General features: G+C 38.0%; 1 protein-coding gene across 4 annotated transcripts in view; it reads left to right on the plus strand.

Annotated features, from left to right (window-relative positions):
* Nucleotides 1-19,212, plus strand: part of AKAP9 (A-kinase anchoring protein 9) — a 176,186-nt gene that overhangs the window by 75,593 nt on the left and 81,381 nt on the right. For all 4 annotated transcript variants that reach the window (XM_055420403.2, XM_055420407.2, XM_055420415.2 and 1 more), the window contains exons 15-20: nt 3,158-3,254; nt 4,467-4,559; nt 12,854-13,204; nt 15,546-15,770; nt 16,860-17,000; nt 17,444-17,547. In XM_055420403.2, the coding sequence (XP_055276378.2) occupies nt 3,158-3,254; nt 4,467-4,559; nt 12,854-13,204; nt 15,546-15,770; nt 16,860-17,000; nt 17,444-17,547 (1,011 nt within the window). The remainder of the gene's footprint in view (nt 1-3,157; nt 3,255-4,466; nt 4,560-12,853; nt 13,205-15,545; nt 15,771-16,859; nt 17,001-17,443; nt 17,548-19,212) is intronic.

The raw sequence follows: 19,212 nt of genomic DNA on the forward strand, positions 1-19,212 counted from the left end.
CCACATCTCTTGCTTGGCAGGCAGATGCTTTACCACTGAGCCATCTGGGAAGTGTGTTTTATATGTATGTAACTATAAAGATAAGTATATATATATATTTGTATTTATATGTATGTGTGTGTGTGTATATATATATAGATAGATAGATAGGAGGGAAGGTTTATTTATTTCTTTATATTATCTGGTCCCTGTGTTGGACTTCAAACTTTGTTAAGGGAATTTTTGTCTATGTAATTTCCTGCATCCCAAATCCTATAATAATTCCCTACGAATAGTTGGTGCTCAGTAAATATTTGTTAAAATGATTGAACAACTTATAATTTAGTCGGGAAATGTGTTGTAGTATTTAACTAGCTCTATAAAGTCCTGTGGACATGAGTTTGAGTGTACTCCGGGAGTTGGTGATGGACAGGGAGGCCTGGCGGGCTGCGGTTCATGGGGTCGCGGAGAGTCGGACACGACTGAGCGACTGAACTGAACTGAACTGATAAAGTCCTCAGAGTTTTACCTAACTGACTGGCTCTGCTGCTCTAGGACTGATGTCTCCATAGGTACTTGTTACTGAAGCCTGAAGACAGAGTTCTTGTGTTTTGTTGTTGTGTGTGTGTGTGTTGAAGACAAACCACTGAGTTTCCTCACTTCTTTGGAAGCACTTTGCTTCTGCTGCTTTCATTTAGCATCTGTATATAGGCTTTGGAATTATTTATCCCACATTGGCATAGCCTTACAAACCTTCTGTTTTATTTGAGGTCATTGGTTCCCAAACTTTACGATGCATCAAAAACATTGGAGGTTTTTGAAATTTAATACTATTTTTCGACTACGTAAAATTGCAAATTACTGGATTTTACATTTGAAGCATGAGTAGATTCAATAGCTTTGACATAGATTCTGGTCATTTGTATTTATAACAAGATAATTCTGATGCAGATTGACATTTGGAAACTATTACTTTAGATTTTTTGATATGAAAGAAAATAGGTGGATAACAAGAACTCATAACCATTTAACGTATTTCAAATAGCCTTCCTTTAATGAGTGATGTTTTGTCTCCGAAGCATGAAGAAAAGGAAGAGCAGATCTACTTCGCTGTTCTTACACTTGGGCTTTTGCGAGCTTATTGTGCTTTTCAGACTTTCCGAAATAATCAATAGAAATGTATTAACAGTACCTTTCAATCAAAATCATTAGTTTTCTCTCAGACCCCACCAGTGAGGTTTATTGACTGCCATATTCTCTCCTATGAACATGTAACTAAAGTTATTTCTTGTAAAATACCACTACATATTTGGAAACAACTGTAGCACCTTTTGAATAAAGAGTATATTGTTCTTCTAATATAGACTTGAAATAGTTTATGAAAAATAATTGTCATTCATTTAACAAATATTTGGTAACGTTATCCTCGAAGCCTCTTGGGGCAATAGTATGAAATTGAAAGAGCCATGGGCTTTAGAGTCAGACAAACCTGTATTTGACTCCCAGTTGGACCCTTGAGCCACCATTTGATCTTAGACAGATATTTAAACAAGTCTAAGTAATATGTGCTGTGCTCAGTCGTGTCCAACCTTTTGTGACCCCATGGACTGCAGCCTACCAGGCTCTTCTGTCCATGAGATTCTCCAACAAGAATATTGGAATGGTTGGCATTTCCTTCTGCAGGGGATCTTCCCAACCCTGGGATTGAACTCATATCTTCTCCATTGGCAGGTGGATTCTTTACCACTGAGCCACCTCTTTGAAACCCATGTCTTAGTAATATTGAGGATAAAAACTACCTTGAGACCGTGAAGATTAAAGAAACCGTGAGTGGAAAGTCCGTCAGTTCAGTGGCTCAGTCGTGTCCGACTCTTTGCGACCCCGTGGACTGCAGCACGCTAGGCTTCCCTGTCCATCAGACACTGCCAGAGCGTCCTCAGACTCATGTCCATCGAGTTGGTGATGCCATCCAGCATTAGTTTGGGTCTCTATAGCTGGATAAATAATCTGGGGGATCTTTCATGGGCTGTGAAAATGAGACATGAAGCAAAGGATGAGAGAAGCGTATGCACGAAGCTATGAGGACACAGATGAAATGATAAGAAAAGATTAATGAACCAGGAAAAGGCAGAGAATAAAGACAAGAAAACTGAGTTTTTACAATAATTTAACAGGAATATAGAAGATATATAGGGAGTTCACAGCAGAAGAAACTTCGTGGCCAGTGGTGCAAAGAATGCTACTTCTCTGTTCATGGCTATTTGAAAGAATGTATAATCTCAAAAATAAATACGTACATCTCCTAAGAAAGTTTTAAGGTCATTGAGACTCTCTGTTGTTGAAGTTTTGAGAAAATACTTAAATGGTATGATTATGGAATTAATGTGACTTTTCAAATATGGCATTATGTTAAAATTTTAAAAATTAAAAGATTTTATCATGTAGGAACATCTATAGATGTATGCAGAGATACATTTATGAGATCTCTATTGTAGCATTATTTGTAGTAGTGAACATTTGGAAGTGACCCAGTACAATACAGAATAAAGACGTGAATACCAAAAGATACATGAATACATGAAAAACAAAAAATTTCAGAAGTAGTTATGAATAAAATTAAGAATGTTTCTCACTGTCACTACACTCCTATTCCACTGGAGGTAATCATTGTTACTTTTGATATGTATTCTTCCAGACTTTTTTCACTCTGCTTGTGTGTGTAAATTTTTAATAAAAATGAGATTTTATAAATTTGCTTCTTCGATAATAACATAGGTAACTTTTAAACCCACTCCAGTATTCTTGCCTGGAGAATCCCATGGACGGAGATGCCTGGTAGGCTACAGTCCACGGGGTCGCATAGAGTCGGACACGACTGAGCGACGGAACGGACGGACGGATGAACGAACGGAACTTTTAAAAAATATCTATACTTATAAACAGCTCCCTGTCATACATTTGCAGTAGACTTTATAAAATGGCATAAAATTCAGGGATAATCTGTTAAATATTCATGTAATTCTGCTGCTTTACTTATAAGTGAAAAAATTAGTCAAAAATAATGAGTTATGTTACAATACCCCACTGCCCCAACACACATTTTATGCATGCTGTAAATTTACTAACAGTAAAATTCACACACAACACTAATCCTTTCATCCTCTTTTTTTATATTTAGCTTCTTCATTGATTCAATGGTAATTACTGAGTCTGATATACAGAAAGCAACATACCCAGCAAGTTGTCTAGAACAGAACATTGATGGCGCTACAGAGGTATTTTTAAACTGTTATGTACACTAATTGTATTTTTGTTACTATCATTTTTATGTCTGTGATTTAATAATTATTCAATAAATAGTTGCTGAGAATTAAGTATAGTAAAAATGAGAATAAAGATCCAGAAGAATATATAAATGAAGAAATTTGATATACTGGAATGGGTTGCCATCACCTCCTCCAGGGTATCTTCCCAACTCAGGGATTGAACCCGAATCTCCTGCATTGGCAGACGTGTTTTTTACATTAGTGCCACTTTGGAAGCTTGATGTACTTTAATAGCATAGGAAAAACACAAAAAAGTTAAAATTGAGAGGTTTTATTTCCCCCTGAATATATTCTAGTTTAAAATTTGTCTTGTTTTATATAACATGAGCTGTATAGCGAGTTAATTTCAGTGCCCTGAACTTTACAAGAAATTAGTTTCAAAAAAGAGAAACAGCTTTTCTTCCTACCGTGTGAAGTTGAACTAGACTGTCTCTAGAGTATTCTTTAAGTGAAGTGAAGTCACTCAGTTGTGTCCGACTCTTTGTGATCCCATGGACTATAGTCTACCAGTCCATGGGATTTTCCAGGCAAGAGTACTGGAGTGGGTTGCCATTTCCCTCTCCAGGGGATCTTCCTGACCCAGGGATCGAACCCAGGTCTCCTGAACTGCAGGCAGATGCTTTACCCTCTGAGCCACCAGGGAAGCCCAAGAATTCTTTACGAATTCCCAAAATTCAATACACTAGGGCTAGGACATTGGATAAGGCTTTTTTCAGCACAGGCCATACAGTATAAAAAAGTCCCTCATCTTTTCCAGTATATCTTGTCTAGCCAAACCACCTTTTGCCTCTCGTCAACACTGTATATTCCCAATTTGTGGCCACTTTTCCCAAATATAACTGTAAAACCCTGGGCTTCATTCAGTAAATTTTTAGTTAAGTGGTATCTTTTCTTCCCCCACTCTAGAACTGTACATTAGTAATTGTAAACATGCCTCTCAGTTTGCATTTTAAACTTCACAATAGTAAGTGCAATTAATTTAGTAGAATTACATAGAAGAATTATTCACTAGAACTATTGCTTTTAATTGAGCAGCAATTTATTTACTTATTAAAGCTTTTAAGAAACTTTCTAAAGAATAGAAATCTTTTGAGAAAAGTTTTAAAATAAGTGTTGTATAATTAGTATAAATAAATATGTCATATTTGCTTTTTAATTTAGTATTCTGGTGAATTTGGAGTGAAAAAGGAAACAAATATGGTTAAGTTGCTGGAAAAACAGTACCAAGAACGATTAGAAGAAGAAGTAGCTAAGGTAAGTTTATAGTTTATTTGTAAGATAATATTGTTGTCTGTATTCTCTTTGATCCTTCAAAAAATATAGATTTTATTGATGATAAAGCACTGGTTTTTGTTGTAAATTTTACACATAGCTCCTTTAAGTTATCAGATAACTGTAATTATCCAAAGTTGCCTTAGAATGGAATGTCCTGTGAATTTTTCTATGAGAAAAGCATTCTTCTCTTTATGTAGAATAGCAGTTAGAAACTTGTCGGAGTTATAAATTTATTACCTTGTGAGTAGTACCATAGGAACGAGTTTGGCCTTCCTTAAAGGTGGAGGATGTGATAGGAAATGAGAAAGGAAATGCTTGGTCTTTTATATTAAAACATTAGTTTTGCCTTCCTCCTCCCAGAGAAATAGTACATGTGTGCATGCTCAGTCACTCAGTGGTGTCCGACTCTTTGCGACCCCATGGACTGTAACCTGCCAGTCTCCTCTGTCCATGGAATTTTCCAGGCAGGAATACTGAAGTGGGTTGCCATTTCCTCCTCCAGGAGATCTCCCGACCCAGGGATCAAACTCACACCTCTGTGTCTCCTCTATTACCAGGCATATTCTTTACCACTGAGCCATCTGGAAAGTCTGTTTCCTGAAATACAGGGATTATTTAGGGATTGATGGAAGCCTGTACCCAACTTCATTCCTTCATCCTTCTCCTGAGGGAAAAAGGCTGCTGTAGTCCACAGGAAAGAGAGCCTTGGGCTTTGTGGGAATCTTGGTGGAGAGAATTTTCCCCTGCAGGCAGAATGTATGACTGAAGATAATCACTCTCCTGCTCACCACAAAGTAATGGATTCTGGAAAGGCTTGGCTCAGAAACGCATCTGGACCCCAGAAGGGAGATCAAGTGTGGTCTCCTCTAAGTGTGGGGTTCCTCCTCTCTCTAAGAGCCCAAGGGGAGCTGAACAGGTAGACCTGCTTTCCTGAGCTTGACCTGGGGAGTGCATGGAGTCCAGGGGGCCACGAAGCTTCCTGCGGGTGCCTCTTCAGGGGGCTTGCAGCCTGCTCGCTTCTGGACCACTGACCTAGTAGGTAGAAACTGTGTCACCTTTCCCTGCTTAGGGAACCGCTGAACTTAGGGTACTGGATCCGAGTCCAAAATAACCAACAGATTAAAAGAGAAGTGACTGTGATGTTTATGACTATAGATGCTCTTAGCTGCTATGCCCAGAACTATTCTAGTAAACTCCTGAATACCATGTGTACTACCTACTATACATTATGATTCCATTTCTTTGTCTCTGAATTCTCTTTAAAATGCATATTCCTGATTGGGTTCTTATTTTGGAATAGTTGGATTATGAGTTTGTCTTGCTTATTTTTTATAGTATTTAAACTGGGCTTCCCTGGTGGCTCAGAGGTTAATGTGTCTGCCTCCAATGCGGGAGACCCGGGTTCTATCCCTGGGTCGGGAAGATCCCCTGGAGAAGGAAATGGTAACCCACTCCAGTATTCTTGCCTGGAGAATCCCATGGATGGAGAAGCCTGGTAGGCTACAGTCCACAGGGTCGCAAAGAGTCGGACACGACTGAGCGACAGAACAGAACACAACAGACAGTGTAACAGTCCTACTAGAGTATAGGCGTTTCAGTGGAGGAGGAGGGATAGAATTTATAGGAAATGCATAAAGAATTAGATTAAACATAAATTAGATGAGGCGGTCAATACTCAAGGAAATATGTGGGCCTTAAGGACCTACTCACTTCCGTATTTGAATTGAATAATTTTGTTCAAAGTGAACAGTGAGGCACCAGGACTCCTCTGGCAGTCCAGTGGTTAAGACTTCTCCTTCCAGTGCAGGGGGTTCAGGTTCAGTCCCTGGTCAAGGAGCTTGTATCTCACATGCCTTGAGGCCAAAAAAACCCCCAAAACCCCAAACAGGAAACAGAAACAACAATGTAACAAATTCAGTAAAGACTGTTCAGTTCAGTTCAGTTCAGTCTCTCAGTCGTGTCAGTCTCTCCGCGACCCCATGAATCACAGCACGCCAGGCCTCCCTGTCTGGTCAAAAAAAACCTTTTTTAAAAAAAGTGAAGCCCCATCACTTTTATACAGTTCTCACTATCTAGTTCTTTTAGAGAGTTGCAGGGTTTTCTCTTTTACTTACCTCTTACATAAATTTCTCAAGTGAAATGTTTGTAGCAGAGTATCCTAGTATAGTAGGTAAGAATATGAGGTTTGGGATAGGATTAGATTTGCAGTCTTAGGAAAGTTACTTAACTATTCAGTCTCAGTTCCCTCTATGTTAAAAGAGGAGAATAATAGAAGTAATAGTAATTCTTGTGAAGATTCAATGAGCTCAATAGTGCCTGACTCTGCCACCAGATGGACTGCAGCACACCAGGCTTCCCTGCCCTTCACCATCTCCTGGAGTTGGCTCAAACTCATGTCCATTGAATTTGTGATGCCATCTAAGCATCTCATCTATTGTTGTCCCCTTTTCCTCCTTCCTTCAGTCTTTCCCAGCATCAGGGTCTTTTCCAGTGAGTCAGCTCTTCGCATCAGGTGGCCAAAATATTGGAGCTTCAGCCTCAGCATCAGTCCTTCCAATGATTATTCAGGATTGATTTCCTTTAGGGTTGACTGGTTTGATATCCTTGCAGTCCAGCAGACTCTCAAGAGTCTTCTCCAACTCCAGCAGTTCAAAAGCATCAATTCTTTGGTGCTCAGCCTTCTTTATGGTCCAACTCTCACATCCATACATGACTAGAAAAACCATAGCTTCAACTATATGGACCTTTGTCGACAAGTAATGTCTCTGCTTTTTAATATGCTGTCTTGGGTTGTCATAGCTTTTCTTCCAAGGATCAAGCATCTTTTAATTTCATGGCTGCAGTCACCACCTGCAGTGATTTTGGAGCCCAAGAAAATAAAGTCTGTCACTGTTTCCATTGTTTTCCCATCTATTTGCCATGAAGTGATGGGACTGGATGCCATAAGACACCCAGAAGATAATAAAGACTCACAAGTGACATCTTTTAAAGTAGTCTTACTACTGTGATAATGGTGATGATATAAATATGTTTTGTGAAGCATCATTCATCAAGCTTATAGCAGATCACTAGAGTACAGGTCAGTGAAGACCATTCCACAGGCAGCCAAGGTATTGAATTGGTCACAGAGTTTATTCAGTTTTTCCATAACATCTTACAGAAAAACCCAAATGAACTTTTTTGGCCAACCCAATACTGTGATCCAAGAGACAACACCTGGTGGCCCAGTTGATCCTAGAATAGTTTATGAAAAATGAAAGTTGCTCAGTGGTGTCCTATACTTGGGACCCAATGAACTGTAGCCTGCCAGGCTCCTCTGTTCGTGGAATTCTCCAGGCAAGAATACTGGAGTGGGTAACCATTCTCTTCTCCAGGGCATCTTCCTGACCTAGGGAGCAAACCTGTGTCTTCTGCATTGCAGGCAGGTTCTTTACTATGTGAGCCACCAGTGAAGCCCCAGAATAGGACAGATTGTTTGTATTAGTCACCAGAACAGATGGGGTTATGCTCGACCCTATAAGTTAGAAAAATATTGAGAAACATTGTTTTAAAAGCACAGAGTGTATAGAAGAAACCAGTAGAGGTAGTGATTGCTAACAGAGATGACATTAGATTCAACCTGTGATTCGGGTATGTACTACTGAAAAAATAGACGTTCGTTAACATTTCATTTCACTGCCAAGCAGTATTCTGAGTGCAGGGTATAGCAGAAGAAAAATAGATGAAATCATTGCTCCTGTAGACCTTACGCCTATTTAGTCACTAAGTCATGTCCAACTCTTTTGTGTCACCATGGACTCTAGCCCGCTAGACCTCTTTGCCCTTGGGCTTTCCCAGTTAAGAGTACTGGAGTGGGTTGCCATTTCCTTCTCTGGGGGATCTTCCCAACCCAGGGATTGAACCCACGAGTCCTGTACTGGCAGGCGGATTCTTTACTAATGAGCCACCTGTGAAGCCCTGACCTTTTATCTAGTTGGTGCAAATAGACAGTGTACAAGAGTAGTAGATACTATGAAGAGAAAAACGAACCAAGGTAATGAGACTTGAAGATTCTATGGGGAGTGAGGTGCTTTTATTTTATATAGGGTAATCACAGAAGACCTCACTTTTGAGCTGTCTTGAGGGGAGAGTCCAGATGACAGTGGGAGAGTAAATCATGAAGATAACAGATTGAGCACCTTTTAAGAAAGTAGGATTCAAAAGAGAAAGTCAGCAGTTTTCCAGTGGATGTCTCCAAGAGGTGTCCAAGGAGAACTGGGAAGAGCTTGAAAACCACCTACCCAGCTGCCAGCATTGCCAAGTTGGAGGATGGTTTGATTCAGTCCTGCAGCTTTTGTATTCATGGGTTCCATTTGGAGAAATATTGTGAAACCCTGGTACAGATTTATTTCCTCAGCAGATATAACTGGATACAGGAATGGGAAATACAGGGAAAGAGGGGCAAGGCCTTGCCCTTCAAGGGAAGATAGTACTGCAGGTAATTTGACCTAAGCAGCTGGAAGAATGGAGTTACTGTTTACTTAGGTGTTAGATGTAGGATGAAAACAAATACAAAGGAGTAGTGTTTGAAGAGGAGTGGGTAGCTTAAGTATTCAAATTTTGATCCATTAAATGAAAAAGTCATTAAATGTGTAAATATAAGGGATTAGAAAATGATTGGATATATAAATCTAGAGTGCAGGAACTAAGATAAAACTCGACATGGAAATACAATAGTGTCTAGAGTCGTGTTTTGCAAACTGATATTATAACTTCTTTTTAAGGCATGAAATTAAATTTGGTTTGGTACAGGATTTTGATATTAATGGAAACATTCAATTATATAAAACACATAGACACACAAGAACTTGTGTGTGCTTTGGGTCACAGTACTGCAAGGAGATCCAACCAGTCCATTCTAAAGGAGATCAGTGCTGGGTGTTCATTGGAAGGACTGATGCTAAAGCTGAAACTGCAGTACTTTGGCCACCTCATGCGACGAGTTGACTCACTGGAAAAGACTCTGATGCTGGGAAAGGTTGGGGGCGGGAGGAGAAGGGGACGTGAGATGGCTGGATGGCATCACCGACCCTGTGGACATGAGTTTGAGTGAACTCCGGGAGTTGGTGATGGACAGGGAGGCCTGGCGTGCTGCGATTCATGGGGTCGCGGAGAGTCGGACACGACTGAGCGACTGAACTGAACTGAACACAGTGTATGTTTACCATGGTTACAGTAAGAAATATTGAAAAATGTTAATACAGTGAGTGTAAATAGAGAAGGGGTCTGGAAACTGAGCCCAGAGAAGGCCATTGCTTGAGGTCAGAGAGATGAGGAAGAACAAAGGGAGTGAAGAAGTGGTAAATTATATGTGGAGATGACAAAAGATTGCATCAGAGAAGCCAGTGATGAAAGTTTATTGTTGAGAATGTATTAAACTTTGTCAGATGTTTCTGATAAAGTCTTGAAAGATTGGAACTGCAAATTAACCATTGGATTTTACAATCATCAGTGTGTGCAGTCATCGGTGACTTTCACAAGAACACATTTGATGGAATGGTAGAGACAAACCGATTAGATTTGATTTGAGAGAGAGTGAAGGAGAAGAATGAAGAAGTGAATTATTCTGAGTTGTTTTTAAAGAGGAGGAGAGAAGTACAGCGCTAACTAAGGAGTGATGTAGGGAATTGAGTGGTAGATTGTTGTCGCGGTTTTGTTTTTGTTTAAGGTGAAAGATGCCACATCGTGTTTCTGTGCTGATAGAAGCAATTGAGAGAAGGGGAAAAAGATAGCTGATTTAAAGAGAGAGGGGAATAGTTGATGGAGCAGTGTCCTTGAGTAGATGAGAAGAGTTGCAGATCCCCTGAAAAGCTGCCATTAGATCAAAGCATGGTAGTTTAATTCATTGAGACAGGAAGGACGGTGAGAATAGTGACTCATGATTCAGGTATGTTTTCAGATGAAGTGTTTGGAGACTGTGGAAGTTCTTTTCTGATTACTTCTATTTTTCTCAGTAAAATAAAAAGCGAACTCAGCACCTGCGAATGAGAAAGGAAGAGACGATGGTGGAGCTTTAAGGAGAAAGCGAAGGGCTGTGAGAGGGAGTAAGAAATGGAGAAGACAAGGGAAACTGGGTAGAATCACCCAGTATGACTAAGGGCTCATTTCAGGGACAGTGGTTATGATGTTAAAGTAAGAGCAGTCAGCTTGTTTTTTCATTTTTCTCCTCAGTTAAGTTCAGCTGCACAGACACAGACTAGGCAGAGTTAATTGTAAGCGCAGGTGGAATTTGGTTAGATGGTATGGTGGTGAGTAGAAAGGAGAGAATTACAAGGTACTCTCAGCTTGGTTTTTATATTTGTTTGTTTGGTTTTTTAGTTTCAAAAACACATGGTTCTTTTAATTATTTGTTATCCATTTCTATTCTAAATATGTATACAAAAGAAAGTGATCTTTATAATGACCAATTTTTAAAAAATTTCGTTTGTGACTTAACATCTGGTCAGATTTTTGTTTGAGCACCGAAGAACTGATGCTTTTGAAAACTGGTGTTGGAGGAGACTCTTGAGAGTCCCTTGTACTGCATGGAGATCAAACCAGTCAATCCTAAAGGAATCAGTCCTGAATATTCATTGGAAGGACTGACGCTGAAGCTGAAGCTCCAATACTTTGGCCACCTGATGCAAGAAGCCAACTCATTCTAAAAGACCGGATGCTGAGAAAGATTGAAGGCAAAAGGAGAAGGGGGCAGCAGAGGATGAGATGGTTAGATGGCATCACCAACTGAGTGAACATGAATTTGAGCAAACTCCAAGAGATAGTGGAGGATAGAGGAGGCTGGCGTTCTGTAGTCCATGGAGTCGCAGAGTCAGACATGACTTAGTGCCTGAACAGCAATGGTTGGTTCTCAAAGGCTTAGACTTCTCAGAGCCATGGCTGCTGGTCAGATTTTCTAGGTACCTATCGTGGTTGGGACTATAATAAGCAGGAATTAAGGATCGTAGTTGAAGTGGAAAGTGAAATAGATTGAATTGTATCATCACGTTTACCAGTGATTCCGAAAGCTCAGCTTCTTTGCATACCAGTAATAAATCAAATCTCATAGACAGAATTGTGGGTGAAATAGAAAAGGATAGCTTTCTTGCTTTGCCAGGCAGTGGGAGACAGAGCAGGCTCCTGCCCTCAAAAGCTATGTGTCCCAATCTGGGAGGATTTGATGCGGGGTTTTAGAGCAGTGGGGTTTCCCAGGTGGCGCAGTGGCAAAGAATCCACCTGCCAGTGCAGGAGACGCTATTTATAGCACTGGTTTCAGGGATGGAGTTTCTGACAAGATGAGGGTGTGAGCTGGGCTTGCACTCCCTTCATCTCTTCTCAGGTGGTTGGTCTCTGTATCTTGAAGAGCTTCTCTGGTTCCATTAACCAGCCTGAGCTTGTTTCTTGGCTGCTCCTTCCTTGACTAACAACTGTTCGAATCTGCCCTTTGGAACTCAGGGAAGGTCATGGAGTCTGGAGTTTTGCCTACAGGAATTGGGGACCAAAAAAGGCTTCCATGCCCGGGAGCCCCACAGGGTCTCACTCAGTTTCACTAATCACACAAACCTAGTGCTGTCCTTCTGGGAATTTACTGCGAGTAAATTGGAAAGAATATGTGTGTGATATGGTTAAACAGGTTTCATCACAGTGGTGCTTAAATTAGCCTTAAGGATGAATTAGTCTGAATGTCCAACATAGATCATTGATTAAGTACATTTATAGTACATCTGTATAATATGAAACTTTAAACCCATTTAAAATTATATAGAAATGTATTTCTTGAAAAGATATTTACTATATTTATGAAAACAGGTTATAGTATTAGAATAAGACTAAGAAAAATGTTTATCTATATCCATTTATATGCATATCTGAATGTAAAGAAGAGGAAGAAGATTTGGAAATGTACTAAAGTGTTAATAGTGATTTTTCTTGGAGGAGAAAAATATGAGGGCTTTTATTTCCTTTTCAATTTCTGTACCAAACATTTACTGCTGTTATAGTAAGACAGAATTTTTTATAATTATTGATTTTAAAAAGGCAGGTAGTAAAACACTTTGATATTAGATTCCTTATAAAACAGAATCTTTATCTTCTTATCACTTTATGCTAAGATTTCTTTTAGTTTAAAAGCACGAGGCCATCTTTTTTACTAATTTATGTAGTTTTTAAGAGGAAACTTGCTTTTATAATTGCTGCTAGTATTTACAGATCTAATCCTTTCTTAAACTGAATCCTTTTTGATTACCTTATTTCTTCAGGTCATTGTGTCAATGAGTATAGCATTTGCTCAGCAAACTGAACTGTCTAGAATATCTGGGGGGAAAAAAGATACTCCATCATCAGAAGCATCTACTCTCTGTCAGCAAGATCTTTACTTAAATGAAATGAAATTATCACAAGGTCAGACTGGTTTTCAAACTTCTGAGGCAACAGACAGGAAATTTAAAGAAGAATTTAAACCACTTAGTAAGGAATTAGGAGAAGATGGAAAGGAAGTTCTGTTATCAAGAAAGGATCATCTCGACGATATATTAGAGTCAAAGGACTGTGAACTGACTATTTCAGAAGAAATGTCCTCCAAAGATAGAACATTTATGGTCAGAGAATCTGTAAGTACACTTCCTTGAGTATAAAAATTTATTTAAAACATTGTGACTTTTCTCACTATAAAAATAGTAATGTTGCTTAATGGAGAAGATAAGTATTCGATTCAGTCTTGACCTATTACTTTTAAAGTGAAAGTGAAGTTGCTCAGTCGTGTCCGACTCTTTGCGACCCCATGGACTGTAGCCTCCCAGGTTCCACTGTCCTTGAGATTTTCCAGGGAAGAGTACTGGAGTGGGTTGCTATTTCCTTCTCCAGGAGATCTTCCCGAACCAGGGATTGAACCCAGGTCTCCTGCATTGTAGGCAGAGGCTTTACCATCTGAGCCTCCAGGGAAAAGTGACTTATTTATTTGTTCTTGTATCTTTTTTTTTTTTACTTTACATTATTGTATTGGTTTTGCCATACATTGACATGAATCTGCCCCGGGTGTACACATGTTCCCCATCTTGAACCCCCCTCCCACCTCCGTCCCCATCCCGTCCCTCTGGTTCATCCCAGTACACCAGCCCCGAGCATCTTGTATCATGCATCAAACTTGGACTGGCGATTCGTTTCACATATGATAATATACATGTTTCAATGCCTTTCTCCCAAATCATCCCACCCTCGCCCTCTCCCACGGAGTCCAACAGAATGTTCTAGACATCTGTGTCTCTTTTGCTGTCTCGTATACAGGGTTATCGTTATCATCTTTCTAAATTCCATATATATGCGTTAATATACTGTATTGATGTTTTTCTTTCTGGCTTACTTCACTGTGTATAATAGGCTCCAGTTTCATCCACTTCATTAGAACTGATTCAGATGTATTCTTTTTAATTGCTGAGTAATACTCCATTGTGTAAATGTACATGGGCCAAAGAACTAAACAGACATTTCTCCAAAGAAGACATGGCTAACAAACACATGAAAAGATGCTCAACATCACTCATAATCAGAGAAATGCAAATCAAAACCACAGTGAGGTACCATTTCAGGCCATTCAGAATGGCTGCTATCCAAACGTCTGCAAGCAATAAATGCTGGAGAGGGTGTGGAGAAAAGGGAACCCTCTTACACTGTTGGTGGGAATGCAGACTAGTACAACCACTATGGAGAACAATGTGGAGATTCCTTAAAAAACTGGAAATAGAACTGCCATACGACCCAGCAATCACACTCCTGGGCATACACACCAAGGAAACCAGAATTGAAAGAGACGCACGTACTCCAGTGTTCATCACAGCACTGTTTATAATAGCCAGGACATGGAAGCAACCTAGATGTCCATCTGCAGACAAATGGATAAGAAAAGTGACTTTTAAAGTGTATGAATAAATGGCTTAATATTATTTTTAGATAAAACTGGTCGGATTCATAATATTTCTGTTTGTCATATACATTGTGCATGGTAAAACCTCACTGTAAGTTGTACCCACGTTAATTTTCAATCAGTTCAAATTATTATACTATAATTTGGCAATATGTATGATAAAATATTTGCTTAATAGGATAATATCAGAACGAAAGAGCTGCCTGCTTAAGATAATTTAAAGCATTCTCCTATATATATACTAATACCCTTTACTTTTTCATTAGTGGAGGGTCTGTACCTCAGCTGTTTGTGCCTTTAACAGGACATAGTAAACTCTACTTCTTTTAAAATTATCTTAATTCAAATTTTTTATTAATATTCATGACAGGTTATGTCTTTTTAGAGACATATTCAAACAAAATTGTCAACTCTTTTTGAAGTGCAAAACCTCTTTAACTTGCCAGCAGCTGTTCAAGGCAGAATGATTTGTTTAAGTGTAGCTTTTTAGGACTTGTTGAAATCCAGTAAGGTGTTGACTTCTTAGAAGTTTGAGAAAGTGAAATACAAGGCTTTTCTTTTATTGAAAATTGTTTCTTATCAAGCAGTTCTCTACAGTACTCTGATGACCGCTGCATAATATAAAGAGATAAAATTTCTCATTTTGTAAATTAAATTTTAAAATAGAAGAATTCCATTTATATTATTTACTCATAAAATGTCAAGAGGAATGATAGAGTTATTCATTATGAATAGGAGGAATCTTGAGTGTCTTTCCTTATTCTCCTCCCTTTGATTTAGACTGCATCTAAAATAACTGATAGTTATTTTGCTTTTGGAGAACAACATTTTTAATAATAATTACCTTCACATTGATTTGAAATTATAAAGACAAATTTTTTAAATTGTTGATGTTTTAGTTTATTAATATGAAGTTTAGAATGACATGCTTTGTGGGGTTGGTATTAGGATTATTTTCATATGTATTTAAAAAATCAGTGCTGACAGATTTCCACAAAATGTTTTACGGTTGAATCTTTTAACTATTACAGCTCCATGATGAGATTTTGGTATCAAGCATGGATGCTTCTAGACAACTGATGTTAAATGAAGAACAGTTGGAAGATATGAGGCAGGAACTTGTACGGCAGTACCAGGAACATCAACAGGCAACAGAGCTTTTAAGGCAGGCACACATGCGGCAGATGGAGAGACAGCGAGAAGACCAGGAACAGCTGCAAGAAGAGATTAGGAGGCTGAATAAGCAGTTAGCTCAGGTATGGGACCGAGAGTCCCGTCCCTCCCCAGTTAAAAAGCAGTGTTCTTTATAGAGCTTTTTTTTTTTTAGTCAGAATTATTGCTGAGATCTCAATAAATACAAATATTTAACATCAGGAACAGACTCCACCAGTACAGGAGACTAACATCTTGTTAAGGGTGTCTAACCCAACCTTGGAGAGCACTGTCTCTCTACCATTTGACTTATCTACCTTTTTAGGCACTGAAAAAGTGGATATAAGGTTGGTTGTTTTTCACCATTCCATTGAGTATATGCGTGGCAAAAGTACTTTGGCAATTGGGGAAATTCTTTGTGCTGAGGTGCAGTTGATACTCAATTTTCCCCTTTTTATTTATAGATTTGTCAGTCTACCAATTGACATCTCCATGGTTTACCTTTGTCTATCTTTAATCTGTCTTTTTAATCGTGGATGGAAATCTGAAGTAGTATGTTTCTGGAACTTAATCCATGGAAACATCTCTTCTTGATTTGAGAAATGCAAATTTGCATAATATTCTTAACCACTTTCTTGACTAAATTTACATACTCCTTGGTATTTGGGAACTGAAATCTTATGAATTGCTGTATGTAATGTACTCACAAAATCATTGTAGAAAAGCAAATATTTATGTAAAAGTTGCTATAAAAAGATATGTATTCAATTTATTTTGAAAAGTTAAGCTAAAACAAAGACAACAAATAGAGAACTCTTGAAATATACTTTCAGATATAGAATAATAGGAAAATTGGGAGTTGAACATAAGATATTTGGAAAAATTGATTTTGCTTTCCTTCATTGCATTTTGTGACTTGAAACTTCTGAATTTTCAATGCAAAACTGTCATATTAAAATAATATGAACTAAGCTGTAAAAATTCATGAATATTTAGGCCTAATTGCTTTTTTTTTTTAAGTTTCAAATTTTGCATTGAACTTGATATATGCTTTTAACCCCCTAATCATGGAATATGAATCAGGGTAGAACCAGGGTGTTGGTTCTAGCGGGTTAAAAGAAAATCTGCTTAATATTCCTGCCTTTCCCTTCTGTCGCAAACAATATTCTCTCATGACCTTTTTTCTTATTTAGAGATCCTCAATAGATAATGAAAACCTGGTTTCAGAGAGAGAGAGGGTGCTCTTAGAGGAGCTGGAAGCACTCAAGCAGCTGTCTCTAGCTGGAAGAGAGAAGCTGTGTTGTGAGCTGCGCAGCAGCAGTACGCAGACACAGGTAGTGTGGACTTTGGCCCGCCTAGGAGCAGTGGGTCAACAATGCAGTAGGATCTGTGTGTCTTTGTTGTTGGTGTGAAATGTGTTTTTTTATAGGTCTTAGCTTAATATGTTTGTGATTGTTTACATTGAAGGTAGGTGGGGTCAAGATGCCTTACGTTCCATTTAAGGTAATTCGAATCTGAGTGCGATTTAGCAATGACTGTTGTTTCACCAAGGAGCCCAGTAACCAAACAAGCTTTATTGTCACATTATAGCATGCCTTTTTTTGATAATGCTAATCTCCTGATAAAATATAGTTAAACATTATTTCACATAGTATCTGTTTTGCACGCAGAGGTTTCTTTTTCTCCTAATAACAATATAAGAATGACATGCTGTTTCCAAGATGACAGGTTTTCTTTCTGTCTTGTCCTCCCTACCTTTACGCACACTTAAAAACAGAATGGAAATGAAAACCAAGGAGAAGTTGAAGAACAGACCTTTAAAGAAAAGGTTTTGGACAAAAAACCTGAAGAGGTGCCTCCTGAAATTGTGTCCAATGAAAGGTATACAGAATGTGTATTTTTTTCAATGTAAAGTGAATTAAAATAGTTGTTTTGGTGTTACAGATTTTGTCTTTATTGTTATCTCATACATCTATTTTATTAGTACATTGTACTCTATATGTAAAGAATGATCAGTTTCCTAACATTAAATAGACACATTTTTAAAAGTCTCTTGTATATAATTTTTTTGGCTATTGAGCATGCACTTAACTCAGTAAATGATAAGGCTGCGGTTATTTGGTTATTGAATCTTCCTTGATTAATTTTATTCTGCTCACATGCCATTTTTTATCCTAAAAAACAAAATTGTACATGTCAGTTTATTCCTTCACTGTTCAGACATGCATTCAGTATAAGCCACCTCCTGGTTCATGACAAGAAAAAAAATTAAATGATTAAATATGATAGTATACATTTAACTTCTTTGATGTATTTACTGTATAACAGATGAGACTTTTTAATCTATATCCCACCTTTATGGTGGAATAAATTAATGATCCAATGTTAACAAAACTTTCCCTTACTTTGATTTCATAGAGATCCATGTAAAAATGAGAATAGTTACCCCACATTAATAGTAAGGATTTTAGGCACAATATTTTAAAATCTGTTTTGTTCAAATGAAAAGAATTTCTTTGATTTTAAATTAAAATTAATACCTACTAACTTAATTTCCTCCTTTTCCAATTTCTGTTATTGTCAACCCTCTGTGTCCTCCTAACCTCCTTCCTCAGCTTGCATGGAGGAATTTGGCCCCTAAGATTTTGGCTTCCCCATTGGATCATCAGTATGGAACACAGTCAGTATGGAACTCAAACAAGAAAGACAGTGTATGAAAATTAGAGTTACCATGGCAATATAAAATAAACAAAGTGTTTATTTTATATTATTTATCTCTAATTGGTATATTTTAAAAATTATACAGTGTTTATTTTTTAGGAATCTTTGTAGTGAGTGTTGATAAATGAGTATTCCTATTTCTTTTTACCATCCTTTTATTTTGAATTATTTCTCTTATGTAGGAATATTTTCAAATTATCCTAGTCCTGGGGTGTTTGAGCCTTAAACAAAACCTGAGAAAAAGTTAAATAAACCCTTTACTTACTTCCTACTAACTATTTAGAGTTTTACTTTTAATATGCTTCCTTATGTAACCAGAGAACTTGATCTCAGTGTAAAAATAGAACTGTCTTTTTCAGTTGACAAATGCTGAAGGAAAACTGCTCCATTTATTACCTTGTCTTAAAATAGTCATGTCATGTGCCTGTGAAATCAAACACCCTCTAACCTGTTTGTTGGTGATCTCCTACAATGTGCAGTTGAAGAGAAAGTGTCTTAAGTCAGAGGACCTTTTCCCATGAAAGTCTCTTATTTTGTCTTTGTGTGTTAAATATATAGTTTGCCACCATAGTACCTTTGTTGAATTAAGCTATTAGGACAAGAGAATTTAGTTATTCAGAAGATTAATCAGATAACCTTCTGAATCATCATTTATGGAAGTATATTTCTTGACACATGAAGATGTTTGTGCTGAAGACAAAAGAAAACTTGTAAAAAAACACTTTGTCCAGGATAATCCCATTTTTATTTTGAATATATATTTATGAGCGAGAAAGAGGAGGGAAAATGCCTAGAATGCTTAGGCATTAATATGTTAACCATGAT

Source organism: Moschus berezovskii, chromosome 3, assembly GCF_049115385.1.
Source record: "Moschus berezovskii isolate FMDL1 chromosome 3, NW_MosBer_1.0, whole genome shotgun sequence".
Classification (NCBI taxonomy): domain Eukaryota; kingdom Metazoa; phylum Chordata; class Mammalia; order Artiodactyla; family Moschidae; genus Moschus; species Moschus berezovskii.